Below are 16,935 nucleotides of genomic sequence, written 5' to 3' on the forward strand. Positions count from 1 at the left end.
TATCTAAATGCTGTACCTAAAGTTCTCAATAGTGGAACATAAGTTTGTAACATATAAACTGCCACTAGTATTGCCAGTATTTTTAGGTCAAAAAACCCATTGGTCACCTACCAACATCTTTTACATCTGATTGCACACCAAATGAAAACGGGTAAAGGGCATTATGTAATAAAATTCTGAGTGGGAGCATTTCTCATGAGGGTGTAAGTACAAGCGTAGCAGAGATAACTGGTTACACAAGTGGCAAAGACCACATTAGTGAGGCAAAAACTTACTTTCCACAACAGGGTGAGATGACTGATTATCAATGAATTTTGTGATGAAAGCAGGGGGAATTTGGATCTTGCTCAAGTGGGTAATCAGTGGCATAGTGAAATAATGAGTAGGTACACTTAGAGCAATGAACAAAAGGCATCTTATGAAAAGTAAAGTTAGAAGAGAAAGAAGTCAAAGAGGGCCACCAGAGAGAGAACCTCTTCCTTCCTCCCTCCCTCCTTTTCCTTCCTTTGTCACACGATCTCATGATTAAAGCATGGGCCTGGCTCTTCCTCTGTATCTTCCTTGTAACCTTTGATCAGACATGCTGACATTTTCATTGGATTATTCTGTTCTCTAGTAGTGCAACAGGAAATTTTAGAAATCCAACTAACATGAACAAAATCCTCCACTGGAACTGGTTAATGGTTCCAGTTCCTCTTTTCTCAGCCAACCCCTGACAGGTGTGTTTACTTCACCATAGTGACTTCCACATCTTTCCAAATTTCAGGAAGCGCAACTTCAACGACTCACAAAATGTGGCCAAAGAATTTGGTCATTCTGTTTAATATTACATCACCTTAACGACACACATTTCACTGAGTTCCTTTCTGGATGAAGCAGAAACAGGCTTAAGGAGTCAGTGGTAAACCTTTACTCTTAAACAAAGACTAGAATTTGTTTTTTAAACATCTTGTTTAGTCATCACTTCAACATGTGTTTGTTTGTAAGGCAGTATCACTGCAACTTCTTTGCCTGTTGATTAGCTTTACATGTACAGTAAGCTGGTTATTGTTAGATTTTCACAGTAACTACATCATGAAAACAAGGGACTTTTTCTTAATTGAGGTAAGGGATAAGGATAAGATGAGCAATATGCTTAATTACATCCAAGTATTCAAGTTCAAAGCCTGACTAAAACTTTAAGTTTATAAGTCTTAACAGCAGCTTGTTCACATAATTAAGACACATGGAGCAAAATGAGAACTGTGGTCGCACTACAGAGTAGAGGTGTAAAGGACATGAAAAAATGATTTAGAATTTAGAGACAGATAGTTTTTACGGTAGCTGTGGGACCAATGTACAAACACTAGGAGGTCCAACTGCATAATACCTCTTTTCCACCAAAATTAGTGGGTCTACGCAGGTTTTTTAAACCCCGGTCAACCCACTAAGAATTGCCTATTGACCCTATTAACCACTACCCACAGGCAAGGCAGCCTCTGTGATTACTCCCATATGCGCCGGAAAAAGTTGTAACACGTCCCAAATTCCTTCCTTATTTACACGCCACCACCGGATGTTGAAAACGCACCATCACTGTGCATTGCGGAATTTAGCACGTTCACCCAGGTCTTACGTTAAAATCAAAGGTGAGCCGAGATGATAAAACCAGGGTCTACTGCAGGGTCAACGGACCCTGGTGTAAATGCTTTGTCATCAAGTAGTGCATGATGACAAAAAAATAACACCACTGCATCTCATCACAGAGGTTTACTCAGTATTCATTTCCAACTTAAAGGGGAATTGCCGTTTTTTTACAACCTGGTATCAACATCCAGGGTCTGTAGGTTGCTTCCACTTGAGTATTTGGGTCCATTTTCAGCGCAACTAGCCAGAGCTTGAGTAAGTCCAGGTTACGGAGAGGAAGCCTGTGGAAGCTGAACTTCGTCCAATTGGTCATTTTGTTGGGACAATTTGGAAATACGCAGTAATGAACCATAGCAGTGCCAAATTGCAGCTAAACGAGCCGACCGCTGCAGAGTGGCTGTGCTGTGGCTGCGCGCGGCGCTCAAAGATGACATCATCCAGGTCAGAGGTTAGTAGGTCAACCTACAGACCCCGGATGTTGATAACAGGCAACCCCGGACTCAGAGGGGAATAGCACTAGCGTATCATCACAAAATATTGGTGAAATGAACTAGTTTCGCGGCAGATAATGCGTTATATAGAGGCTGCGCTTTGGTGCCCGGATCACTCGCATTATATGGATATACGCGGCGCTCCACTGGATCTAATTTCGTCCAAACGACTCCAAATGACACCAAAGTTATCTGGGTGAGTAAATGATCATATTTTTATGCTAGAAATAAGGTCCAGGTTGTAAAAAACGGCAATTCCCCTTTAACTTGACAGTTCAGTCATAATGTTCAAGTAATGCTCCATGCACAATCACAGCTCATGTTGCTGTAATGAAAAAGTCTTGCAAATCTCCCTTTAAGCTGTTATTCAACAGGTACCTCCGCAGACTAATGCAAGGCATGGGCGAAAGAGACAAAAAGAGAGAGAACATGTTTTGCAATACATCATTTATCTTTCCTGAGCCCAAATATTTGCAAAACTAAACAACCCAATGTCTTCTCCACCTTCCTCAGCTACCTTTTTGCATTGATATTTGCAGCCTCCTCATTTACTGCAATGGGACCACTGTGTTGGCAAAGTGGGGGGTCCTGACACTGAGGGTTGTCACAAAAAAATGCAGTGCTGTCTGGCGAAAAAAGTTGACCACACACAGTGCTCAACACGATGCAACATTATCCATCAACGGTGTGTTGCGTTCAAGTGCAGATCCAAGGTAGAATACCTTGTAACGTGACCTGCATACCTCTACTGTTCTACTGTTTTGTCTGCCACCCAAAACTACTGCCGAGAAGATCCAAAATGAAAGGTGCAAAATCATGCAGTGATTTGGCATCTGGTAAGCCTTCAAACTTATACACATATAGTTCAAACTGGACTATATATGCATATAATGTAGCAACAGGGCCACAAAAACACACGCTTTTGTATTTATTTTTTGTATGCTATTTTCAGTCAGGATGTGGACTTAACCTGATTGCTCCAGGTAACCTGGTTTCTCACATGCATATAAATGTAGTCACTGTAAGACGATATCTGCAGATGCCTCACACCCTTTGAGAGTGTGCGTGTGGCAGGACACTTTAAAGGCAGACCAATCAACACAGTAGGGACCGTACAGCTTTGTCTCAGACAAAAGCCACAAAGTCAAAAGGTATCGATCCCCTGCGACAGGTTATAATAAGCATACACTATGAGACATGAGGGTCTCTCTGCCACAGTCTCTCTCCCACAAACACGGACGTTCCAAGTTACAAATTATTCTGCTGCACTGTTAGCACAAAACTTGGTTCAAGAGACAGGTGAAAGTTTTACAAGGTGATGTCACCTTGGGCCAGGCTGGCAGATTCCTGGTTCTGGCGTCTACTGCGGACCCTAATGAATACAATAGATGAGATGGGGCTGACTCAGCTAACGTAAATGAAGAGAACAACAAGGACATTAGTTCATTAGTTCATTCAGTGAAGGCGTCAATACATTTAGCTACAGTCTGTCTTTGAACAGCAAGAGATATATCAGTAAAGCTCGCAGATTATACGCCATGTCAAGTCCAACACGTTTTAAGAGCCATGGGGGTAATAGGAGGGGGTTGAAAGAAGTATATAGTAGCTTTGCCCAATCAAATCATCAGGTTTGTGGTGTGGGTGCATTTATACATATGCAGTTATCTGACATATAGAGACAATTCCCAGCTCTGACATCAGAGAGGGAGCTCAGAGATGCCATCTGTCCAGAAGCTCAAACACTTAAATATTTACCCCACATTCTTTGCTGCCGTTCTGTTGTTTTCTAAGTTTTGGGCATAATTCCCAGTAACTTGACTGTAGGTCGGATGCATCAGGGAATTTCTCTGCTGCGTCCCTCTCAAGACAGGAATTGTGGTTTTGAATTCACCTCTATCCACGCACATCAAGTCACCCTTTTTGTTTGTTTTATTTTGTTTTTAACTCTGTCTTTATCAGTTTTTACTGTATCTTTATTTTATTTTTTATAAATGCCACCTTTTCCACCTGAGCTAAGCTTAACTTTGTCAACTTGTAATCTTAGTAAAGCTCACCATCGTTGTCAGTATTTCATTCTGGCTTAGACTTAGGAATGAGTTCATATCTTGTACAAAAAGGGACATGGCAGGATGGCACAAGGGCATGGACATAAAGTGAAACTAATGAAACTTCCTCTACTAACCAGTATCACTAAATTCCTGCACTCACAGTGCACTCGTGATCTTAATCTAAAATTTACCAAACAGCAACCCGATTGTCAGCCTGAATATTCAGTTGCATTAATGCTAAACACACATCTTTTCACACACACCTTTGCTATACTTTTGCCCCAGTCCCACCCAATTAAATTTTGAAATGTGAATTTTGTGCATCAAACTATACACATTCTTCCACATTTAAGCCTGACATTCATTTTTGGTGTGTTTGTTTTTGTCTAGTCTTTACAAGAATTTTAAATAAAGTTCATTGAGGTTACAAGAAGCTTGGCTGAGCAAAGTCTGTTTGTGGTGTTAAACCTGCAGGATATTCTTGGAGGTTGCGGATATTACGGCAGGGAAGCACTGCATACATGTATGTAAGTTTAAATTCAATATTAGGATTTTATCATTCTAAAATGTATGGTCTATATAACAGTAAATCTTAACAGCAACAGATGCTTCATTTTGATGAATACATTTTTAAAAAAAAACCCTACATAATGTAAATGTTTTACGTGGATCACATTTGACCCACATTAGACTATTTTGTGAGACAGTTGTTACTGTCAGCAGAAACGCCAGTCTGCATTATCGGTTGATCAACTTTACTTGTCAACCATCATCGATCACATACCCTCATTAATCTATTAATTTTCCTCTTTTTAGCGAGCCAGTGAAATGTCATCTAAACTTCAATTACACTTCAATTAATTTCCATTCCTTCCAGACACAACAGTTTACAGCAGCCAGGTAGCATCCAATGACATCCTTGAATGACAACCTACAATCGCATTTTGATGTCCTTGACAAAAATTGTTGTTATTATACATTTTTTCTGGTGAGACGCATGTTTCCTTCTGGTTCTAATGTGGCCTTGAACACTCTGGACATTTGAGCAGGGATGAAATAGAGGAGAAATCTTAGGTTTTTGGCTATCTGCAAAGGATTTAAAGACATGTTGGAACGTTTAATTGTTTGACTGACAAAGACCTTTGACGTCAAAGAATTTTATCATTAAATTGTTGGAAGCTTATGATATTGAGTTAGCAGACTGCCTCTCTTTTTGCTTTGTATACTGCTACGTGTCCTGTGCCAAACTGGGGCTAAAATGTAATGACAAAAGCTCCCTTCAGGTGTCACATCTAAGTTTATCCAACACGATGCAACTTTCTACAGTTTTAAACATTAACACTGTTTAACAAAATTTGAAGAGTAGCAGACGCTCTGTGGAAAGTCACAATGATTTTATACACAGTGTAACGTGACCTTGTATGTTTCATACTAATTATACATACAAACACATGGCTCACCAACAGACAACATTAGATTAAACAGGTTTGATTAAGAGTGTGTGTATGTTTATGTTTAACATACACACACTAGCGTGCAGAAAGCTGTGACCCAGTTACTTAGTCTGAATTTCAGCTTGAAGCGCCACACAGGATGTTCCCAGGCTGTGAATCACTTGGGGAAGATTTTGTGTGATACTTATTTTTACATACTGTACACTCTACTTCACACTTCTATAATGATAAAGAAGTGATTGAATTATCATGCAGTAATAAAAGGTGTGTGCACCTATGTGTGGGTAGCTGTTGTGACGTTTGTCTTATCAATCATTGACCGATACAGAAAGCGATCTCTGGAGGTTACTTCCTGCTAACTGCAGAGTCAGTAATTTACAGGATACAAGAGGAGAGTACCTCAATTTCAAGCCGGACCGCAAACAGTGGGCTGAACATCTTTTATCTCAACACACTACGTGGACGTGGATGATACGCAGATGAACTAAGGCACATGTAAATATATTCATGATTTGCATGTGAACCACTCACGCAGGTTTTTAAATCACAGATCACCTTTCCAACATCTGATCAGCAAACAGCTGGTCATTTTTTGGTCCAGTAATCATACCTAGGGAAGATAAACAACTAAAAAGGTGGGGAGACCCTCACTCATGACCAAGACACGTTGCCTTTATCTACAAATGATTTTCTCTGTTCTCTGTTATCTATTGTTACATATTGTTATATATTAACCTGGCAATCTATAAAATGTCAGAAAACAGTGAGAAATGCTGATAACATTTTCCAAGAGCTGTGGGTGACGTCCTTAAATGTTTTGAGCTACCAACAACTCAAAATGTAAAGATAAAAATCAAAATCAATTCACTATCGTACAAGATTAAAGAAAACCAGCTAATATCCACATCAGAGAAGCCAGAACCAGGGATTTTTCAGAGGGTATTTTCACTGTCAAACGACTTATCAAGTAGTCTTTTCAGGTCTTTTTGTTTTGTTCACAGTTGTGTAAGCCTTTAAAGATGAATTGAGATAGGTTGGACGCTGACAGCTCCACAAACCCACAGCTGGAGAGTAAAAATGGGTCCCCACTTCCTCCCAGGGTGCCCAGATGTGCCGGTTATACCTCAGTTCTGCTCTGACGTCACTTTCCTGCTTACTGACCAGTGTGTTTACAAAAATATAACCTACCTTCAGCGCATACTTGTCTCCAGTCTTCTTCTGGAAGATTTCAAGCACCTTGCCATTGATGCCCAGCCCCAGCACCTGGCTGGTCACCTTGTAGTCATCTGTTATGGCGTTCTTCTTGATCTGTAAGTTGGGTCTGGCGTGGAAGGGGAGGAACTGGCCCGCGGGGTTCTGCTGCCCGGCCGGGTTCTGCTGCCCCGCCGGGTTGGGAAACAGTGGCTGGTTCTGTGCGTTGGACAGCATGCTCTTGGTCTGGGGTACGAGGCGAACAACCGCCGCCTCTCAACAATACTTTTCTGGCTCTCTCCTTTAAACACACACCGCGTCTTCTTCCTGGGTTAGCTGGCCTGTAACGAAGTGTTCGGTGTGTAGCAGCCAGGCCCGAGGAAAAAACCTTCAGCAGTTCTGACGTTACAGGTTAACAAAGTCACTTGGCTAGCCGATAAAATGCTAAGTTAGCTAGCTGTTAGCATGCTAGCTTGATCCTACTCTTGACCCGTGATTCTCGGCTAACAACTCAGCTATCGGTTAGCTTATCCATCTCCGGTGGTGTCCGCCGTCCACCGGTTCCTCAAAGAGCACTTCAGGAACTTTTCTAAAACAACCCATAAATCGTCTGCCAGACGGGGTTTCTAAAACGGTGACGAAAAAAACTCGCGAGTGAAGTTAAAAAAAAAACGAGTAAACACTCAAACGAAAGACAGACAACAGAGGGGGGAAAAGTCGGATACCAATAGCACGCCAAACACACTTCACTTTCCGACGGACAGACACCAAGGAGGAGCAGGTTTTACTGCTGACGTCATGGCGGTTTTTTTTCTGCGCTTAAAGGAGAAGTACGACAGAGGAAACCACTGCATGGACCGTGACAGCCCCGCAGACACACACATCCTGAGGCAGAGGCTGAGGGCACACTGCACAGGTACAGAGAGGAGAGATACTGTGGCCTGATTACCACAATACCATAAAAATAACCAAAACGTTTGAATGTTTTGGTTATTTTTCATGGTGTTTATGTTCCTTCAATCTGTATGTTAGGATGGACATTATGTATTTATTTACTTTAAATCCCCACACTGGTCACCTATGTGAGCAGATTAAACCTCTGCTGTGCTCAAGAGACCCACTTGCAATGTTTTAAAAGGCAGGGGGGGGGGGGTCAAAAATAGACCTACAATCTCTGACTGGAGTCCTTACAGTTTACCTCAAGGTCAAAGAGCGACAGTGTTTTTCAGCCTGCTTTTCCTAGGTAAAATTCAACCATTTCTGCCTCATTTTGATTGGCTTTCCTCTTCAGTTTTTTAGTTTGTTTCTACAGTTTAGTGGCTTTAACGCTGGCAGCCCAGAAGGTAAGATTCCATTGATGAAGTGAAACCCAGATATCGACCTCAAAGTGTGGTAAAAGATATGAAATTGTTAATTTACCATTCAATTTTATGTAGGTTAGATGTGGTAGATGTGTATCTACCAAAGGGGCATTCAAGAGGGCACTTTTTGCTGTGTTTTTTTTCAAATATGGGGGCCCCAGTGGGTCATAGTCAGGATTTTGGAAATACTGGGTTATGAGTCCAAGTACTCTTGAGGCCCCCAACTGAGACACCAAAAAGAAAGTCTCTATTTTTTTTACCAAGCGTGACAGCGTCGGCTGGCAAGGGGGCCAGAATAAGGGTGGTGGCCCCCTCAGGCTTTACGTCCCTGTCCCACATTCATTTTGATTCAGTCATTAACTTCACAGGTGTGTAGTTGAGATCTAGATGAAAGCCAAGTCTGAAGATGGGTGTGTCCTGACCCATGAGTGCTGAGCACTCATGTAGTAATGTGGTAATGACTCATGAGTTTCAACGTCAGCACATGACAGCTGGTGTGATCTCATCACAAGATGGTCTCTTGTTTATATTTTTTGTTAATTTAACTGTTAACTTTAATATTTTCTGTGAATTTCAGCCCCCATACTGAAGGTTTGTGGCAGCATGGAAGGGCTGTCTCAAAGCCCTTTCCACACAATCCCAGACAAAAAACAGTTGTGGTGGTGAAACTCTGAATCTCTTGTGTATTTATTTGTTGGCCTAAAGGTAGTCTTAAAATACTGGCATTAACATATAAAACACCCACCATGTTTTCATGTTTAATTGCTGAAATAAACTTCCCACGAGGTTGTTAAAACCACCAAAATTAGTAGGAAAATAGCAAAGACAAGAAATAAGTGTCCTCACTTGTAGCTTAGGCCCAGAGCTACGGTAAATGTGTAGACGAAATGATGGAACTTTTTGTGTCTTTTCGCCTCTAAGCTGACTGTCAATCTGTATTCAAGTGGGTACCAAAATAAAATGTCCGTTTGCTTAATTGCTGTGTGACTATGGTGATGTCTGTGATTCATGCTTAATTATAGTTGGATATTCAAATGGAAAAGACACAACCTGCTTCTGGCTTTAAATTTGAATCAAAATGTTCCTTTAGCAGTTGTCACAGGTTTAATCAGAAACACTATTCAGCATAATTCATATGTTTGGTCACATGTCTTGAGTCAATTGTCGTGTATTTTAAAGGTGCACCGTGTGGTTTTGGGAAAATACATTTTAACAAGAAGAGAAAGATCTTCATTGGCTGAAACAAACTGAATAAACAAACTGACCTTACAGGACAACCCAATTCATACTGTCTGAGAACAGCTTGTTTATTCAGTTATAGAAAGCAGAAAAATATACTTGAGTTTGTATTATTACCTCATTAATATTGTAAACATTAAAATTCTGAGTTTGAATTTCCCGTCAAACACTACATAAGGCCCCTTTTAAAGTCAAGATGACCATTACATTGACTGAGTGAGTTATGAAGCCTAAACATTAGCCACTGACAGTGAATAAATACCCAGACTCCAAAGACATAGTACCTTATTTTCTAAATGTTCATCTTGAAATAAGCCTGTAAAGGAACGCTGTCAGAGGTCAATTGTACAATGTCAGCAATCATTTTCCCCAAATCAACAGTGTGACAACAGAAATCAAAGCAATTTCATGCTGGTTTACTCCATTTCAATCTTATCTCACATCAATATGCCCACACATCTGATATTATGTGTTGTTTATTCTGATTTCTGACTTCTATGTGTATTTCTTGGACTTGTTGGCTGTGGCCCAGCTGAAACTTAAATGCAGCACTTCTTGTAACCACTAGATGGCACACCAGTCTAAGTTTTTATGAGAACCAAATCTTTGCTTTGAATGATATCAGATCTCAACTCAGTATTTGCAATGAATGTGCTTATCAACCTGAATAGTGCAGATGAATAGGGGTTAACAACACAGGATAGTACAGTGTAACTCACCTTATTACAAAAATGTTTTTAAAAATATGCTCAAAAGCAGGACATTGTTTTATCACTGACTATTTGTCATGACAATGACCTAAAGCTGTTGTCCTGGAATACACTCCAAACACCTCAATCTGGCACTCAGAATGGGGACAGTGATTTGAAAACACTCTCAGCCCTGACAGACACGTCAGACATGTCACGTGTATTGATCAAACCTTATAGCCTTGATGCCTTCATTGTTGAAATGCCTGAGTATGTAGGGCAATAACACAGTTGTGTATGAGTCAAGCTGCTGCAGGCTTAATCTGCAAAACATTTGGAAAATGTCTGAAGCCCTCGTTTCCCAACAATGCATACGCTTCGGTTTAACTTTGATGCAGTCAGTGCACCCAGCTAACCTCTGCTTATTTGTGTACGGTTGTCCTCAGTCGCACTGGATTTGTCCAAGGTCCTCGGATCAGCCAATGACACCGTTCAGAGAACTAGGAAATGTTTACAGAATTCACAGAACAGACGGAATAAAGATGTGTCCTGACATTGTCATGGGCCATCCTGTGCTCCCATATTACACTCTATAAATAGGATAGAGGGGCCGAGACCCAACCCCTCAACTCCACTTCCACCTGTGGGAACACACTTGACTCTACTCCCAGCATTTGTTCTTGACTGCTAGTTCTGAAATGTCATTAAACGAGAAGGACTTTTGCTATTAAATAAGACCAATATGTTGAACAATGATTTTATTTGATCTAACATAAGGACATCATGTTAATGGAAATCAACATCACTGTCAAAAGTGTCATTGAGATCAGAATCACATTTAAGGGCTTCCTGTTAAAGGTGCAATATGTAAGAATTGGCCACCTGTTTAATAGATACTCAAAACAAATATGGAGAGTATATTACCTGAGTAACTGCACACTGCTCCCACGTATTCTGTTACATCCTTGATCATAGCTACTGTTACCTTGTTAGCTCAATTAGCCTAAAGCAGCTAGCTCGGCAACCCAGGGGAGTGTTGGTGTTCACGCCACTAGCACAGGAGTTTTGGAGCGCTGGGAGGAACAGGTTTTTATGCCCACTGCTAGCTGGTCAGCATTATAACTGATTTTGGAATGTTTTAAACTGTAATTCTTACATATTGCACCCTTAAGATTGGATAACATTGTGCAATAATTATCAAATAAACTGTATTACAGATAGAGGCCACACCTGAAATATACAATAGATTTGCCACATCACAAAATTTAGTATTGAAAGATATATCTTACCTGACATCCATGTTACATTGACTTCTGGAGTGGCTAATGAGACAGAGGCATTTAAGTTTTTCTGCTAAAATTAAGAGAATGTCTAGACAAGTAAAATGTAATCTAGGCTTTCTCAAGGCTTTAAAAACAAGCAGTACAATCTTAAAGTCAATTCTAAAACTCACAGGTAACCAGTGAAGGGCAGCAAGGATTGGTGTAATGTGGTTGCTTGTCTTTTTATATGTTAAAAGTGCATTGCAATAGTTGAGTCTGGAAGAGATAAATGTACGGATGGCATAAAGTTTATGTGCTCATAAAAAAGAAAGTGGTCAAACTTAATGCAGCGAAGGCAGAGATATTATGACTTTTAGTCTCAAGCATTGTTCAAGCTCAAAACAATTCAAACGATGCATCTCGTCTGTAAGCCTGAGCCGAGATGGCTCCGATGACACCTTCAGGGTTATTTTCCCAGACGAGAATCTCCTCCGGAGCAGCAGAAGACGTTACACAACTGTTTTCATTAGATGAATAGTGCCTTCCTTGACGTGTAAACTGATCTTGATGTGTAAAATTGGGGGAATGCTCCTTTCATAACTTTTATCTTTAAAATGTTAATTGCTGAGATGACTGTAAAGAACTGGTTCCTATTTAGATCAAAGACTGCACTTCAGTGAATACCTGTTGAATTGCCCTGTACATGGTTTGTCAGAAAGATTTTTACGTCTGTGCTAATAACATCCATTATGTACACATAACTCGACATGAACTGATAAGTTTGAAATATAACAGCCTTTAGAAACATTATCCAACACTGGTAATCCAACATGATATCCTGATAGCAAATAATTTCCTTGATTTACAGTGTGCATCTGATACAATAATGTATTTAGGATGTTATATAACATTATAACTTCCTAACCTATAGAAAATCTCCTGGCAGAGCGTAGAGGAGTGACACGGTCCTTAAGCTTCTTTTTCACTTGGATGCATTTCACTGTTATTATCCTCAGTTATGTAAGAGAAACACATCACATGTCCTCGTGGATCCCATATAGACACTCTGAGTACACCTTTTTAAAAACACCTATGCACAAGAACATGCACACAGATACACACCCACCCACACACACACACACACACACACACAGATGGTCTATGTGAGGCGTCTGAAATTAGAAACCTGAGCTTTGACAGCTTTGTGCTGATGAATTAAGACAAGTTACATAGTTACATTTACTTTGCATAGCTCCAGGTTCACTTATAGCTGACACTCAGCACTGAGGACGACCTGTTCATTACAGCGTTCTCCCTGGGGGGATGGTGTCATGTCTCCAACCATTATTCTCTGTATTATCACAGAGGGACAAGAATGTTCACATAACACTGTACGTGGAAGATTTCTGTTGGCTTGTGCGCCATTGTCCCAAAGTTTGCCCTGGTCGCTGTACAAGCATCAGGAATGCGTGGCCTGGGCACGGAGCTGTAGAATCTGGCATGCTGACATTTTCCTTTTCTCCTCTCCTTCCCAGAATGCTCCCTCGACACTCTCTCCAGTTTCACAGCACTTCTTTTAACTTCCTGACAGGAAGGAAATCTCAGGGGCAAGAGGTGCATCTCTCCCCCCTCCCCTCCCCTCTCCTCCCCTCGCTCTGTTCTTCATTAGTGCGCGAAAGTCGGAGCTAGTTTGGATCAGTTATTTCAGGCTGGCCAGAACGCGTCTTTGTCAGAATAATCCTTCATCGCCGCCTGGGGCTGAAACCCTAGCCGGCTCTTGATATAGACCCATGGTCAGCACTGGCTCTGATATAGGATTCTAGCACCTGAACACTCACAAGCCCAACATGGGACCTGTTGAACCTGCTCACCCCTCTCATGCACGCAGACACACACGCACACACACACCCTTGTGATCCCCTCGTATGATCTCTCTCTCACACATTCATTTCTGTCTCCATCTCTCGCTATGTAGTGCACCAAGAACCCACATTTACATATGATCTCATTTCATCCCGCTTTATCGGCATCCTTCAACCACCGCTATGCATTTGTTTACACATGGCCTGTCTTAACTCAGCCTTAAAAGAGGCCCTGCAGAAACTAGAAACTTTGTCTATCAGTCAGTCTGTCTGTCAGCCTGTTTACTCGATGGTCTATTTGTGTCGTGATTTGCTCCTGGACTGGTTCACCCCAGTGAAGCATGGTAAAACTCTCTGAGGACAGGAGAGGTGGTTTCCCAGTTCTGGTTGCGCTGGAGACAGATGTAAAGTTCCTCAGAGACTCCAGTGGCTGACTAAGCTCCCTCTTCCTCTATCCTCCATTCTCTTTTCTCACACTCCCTCTCTTTCATTCATTTTCACACTCACACAAGGTTGTATAAAGTCATGGATGTTATCAGCTCCGAGGCAATCCAGTCCCGAGATGGAGCGATACAGAGTGTGTAAATGCACTTCCAATCTTAACTCAGCAACACGGGCCTCTGAAGGTGGAGTTGCACCACAGCCTCAGGGACATGATTGTGGTTTGTGCGTGTGTATGCTGCAGGAGTATATTATTTATTGATATAGCTCATATATATTTAAGCATCACTTCAACAGTGTTTCATTCACATTATTCTCATGGAACACTGCTTGCTTTTGCATTCAAGTTAAAAGCATTGAGGACCAAGAGCAAACATTCATTTCTCTTACATACACACTCACACACACATTAAAATACCTGTACATGTGAAACCAAACATTAAAAGGCGCGTGTTGCTCACGTTCTTTGCATTTCGGCAGCCAGAGAACTGGCTCTCAGCCAGGAAAACTGGTTCCAGAGCGGCACCATCATTTTGTTGGTCTAGAACAAAAAACGGCTTAAGTCAGGGGTTGTGGGCTAGGGTTATCATGATCAAGGATCAACTAAATCCACTCATGACCGCCATTTTTAAAAATTCAGAGCTAGTGTAGTGTGTTCTGACTTATCCAGAGAATAAACTGTGGACGCCAAATCAAAGCAACAGTGGTGCGAGGACCAGTCATGTTTGTGTGCCAAATGTAGGCACACAAAGCCAGGAGCAACACTTGTAAAGAGTCAGCCATAGTTGTTCGAAACAATGCTGGGAAATTGGAGACATATACAATGACTGAACGATCTGACTCTACGGTGGCTTTCATGCCCGTGGAAATGCAAACCAGCATTAGCACTAGCCCAGAACCAGAACTTTGTTCGCTTTGGTGGAAAGGAGGTAATAGGCAGAAGTGGACTGAGCTGACGGGTCTGAAAAGTGAAGCCAATGCTCAAGAGCCTTAACCCTGCATTCTGTCTAAAGGCCAGCAGGGGGCGACTCCACTGGTTGCAAAAAGAAGTCTGATGTATGTTAGCATACAGGACTGCACAGATAATCTCCTTTTTCAAATGAAACATAGGCTTTACTCACCATTTTAATTCATGTTTTACCATTACTGAACATTGGACAGTTTATCCAGCAGACACATATGATATATTTATTTTACCACGAGAGCCCTATATAACAAGCTGGGTACATTATCACGACTCAGTCGTGCTTTCAATTTTGCCCAGTGGCCACTCGCGGTATTGCAGCAAAATAAAAAAATCCTTGGTGGCCCAAAAAGCCTTATCCCCATGGAGTATTTCTGACCTTAGTAAACAGTTTCCTAATGAGTTTGTGGTCTTAATCACTAGTTTGAAATCTTCTTCAATACAGCATAATGTTTATTTCTGTAAATTATGGTCCCAGTTAGAGTACAATAGACAGTAAAGCAGTGTATGCTTTAGGGCGTAGCTACCTTGTGATCGCTACCACAGCGTGCCCTTGGGCTCTCAGTCACGTCCAATCAGGATTAAAGTGCACCAATGCATATCCTCCCCAGCTCCACCCTCTTGTCCATATTTAGTCACCTCTGGCTCAAAAACGAAAAATACCAACATGGTGATGGCCATAATCCCAAACACGTGGCTTTAAAAAGGTAGTCAATAAACCAATTGTTGACGTCACAGTTGATCCATCCACTATTTATTATTCAGTCTGTGGTGTTGCAAAGGTTGCTGTTCGCAGAAGAGCTGCACAATGCCATAGAAATCTGCACATGCACGTACACAAAGGAAACCATGTACGGCTCTTCAGCCATGAAACGGGTGGCCTCCCCTATAGCCCTGCAGGGCGCATGTGACTACCACTGGAATCCCCCTTTCATCCATGAACAGAGCCTGAACTACATGGGTCCCTGCGGAGGCATGAGGGCTCTCAGCGGTCGCATGTGTGCTGGCCTTTTCAAACTGACCCCGGGCGTGTTTTGGAGCTGAGGAGAGAGGGAAAGTTTTGGGTGACTGATAGAGAGAAATGTGGAATCAATGCCAAGACTGTAAAAATAAGATAAAAAAATTGGGTGAATAGACTGGAAACATAAGGAATGACCTGCTGTAATTTCATTCTACCTTTCGAGGTTAGTGGGACAACTACTTGTTAGCTTATGTGTGAGCAGTTGCTCTCACGTTTTAGTCACATGGACATTCCTGTCCCCCCCTCACACCCCGATAAACAAGAGACCGTTTGATGATAGGGGACGATTATTTAGCCTACTTTTGTTGCCAGCTTGTCTTCTGCTCAGCTGTAAAGAATGCCCTAATTTCATTTTCAGCCAGCTAACAAACAACCACGCACATACTACACACAGACACTCACACTTCTCTTTTTTTGCTTCTTACATACTTGTAGCTCCTCTCTGTCTCTAGTTTCTCTCTCACATTTGCGCACATGTACAGGTCCAATTCTGCTGACCCAGTGACACCGGGCAGTGGGACGCTCCAGTTCTCCTGCACAGAGAGACTCTCTGTAGAATTTGGTGCTTTGGCACAACACTGACTTCCTCACAGACACAACAATGTCATGTCATGCTGCTTTGTCTCTTCATGATTCACTCCAGGCCACTGACCCAGTCTTGGTAATAAGATACAAACGCACGCTCACTTACTCATACAGGCACTCGAATGTGTCTGTTTTGGCACTTGGACAGACACAGTGACTTGAGGGCCGCTTTGATGGCCTAGAATTCGATTGGGTTTATCAGCTGCCTTTCATAGATACAGATGAATTGTTGAATGTTTACACTGTGAAGATGACTTTCCAATCTAGGTGTGTGTGTGTGTGTGTGTGTGTGTGTGTGTGTGTGTGTGTGTGTGTGTGTGTGTGTGTGTGTGTGTGTGTGTGTTTGTGTGTAAAAATGAGTGTACATGAGTGCTCTGACATAAAGGTCACACTGGAGGTTTGCGCTTATATATTCATTTCAGAGGACATAATAAAGATATCATAGGTAATATTTCATCATTAAAATGCATTAAAACAAATAGACCTTTGTTATATATATTTTGTTGCGATGTACATTATCCCAAATGTTTCCCGCAGAATTCTGTAATTTTCTTCAAGGTAACAGTGTGTTTCATTTGGTCGCTTGTCATTATAACTTCCTTGGGAACATCAGATGATAAGTCAGTGAGTCAGACAGGAACCTACAAAAAATATCAACAGAATGTGAAGAAATAACAGTTTTGAAGGTCAAGTAAAAATTT

The 16,935-nt window shown here is 41.5% G+C and overlaps 1 protein-coding gene across 1 annotated transcript in view; it reads right to left on the reverse strand.

Moving 5' to 3' along the window:
- The window catches only part of mapkapk2a (MAPK activated protein kinase 2a), a 29,248-nt gene extending 21,584 nt beyond the window's left edge, over window positions 1–7,664 (reverse strand). The window contains exon 1 of the mRNA XM_084348760.1: window positions 6,808–7,664. Within this exon, the coding sequence (XP_084204886.1) occupies window positions 6,808–7,047 (240 nt within the window). The 5' untranslated portion in view covers window positions 7,048–7,664. The remainder of the gene's footprint in view (window positions 1–6,807) is intronic.
- Between the last annotated feature and the right edge of the window lie 9,271 nt (window positions 7,665–16,935).

This window comes from Pagrus pagrus (genome assembly GCF_965226575.1).
Source record: "Pagrus pagrus genome assembly, chromosome: 3".
Lineage (NCBI taxonomy): Eukaryota > Metazoa > Chordata > Actinopteri > Spariformes > Sparidae > Pagrus > Pagrus pagrus.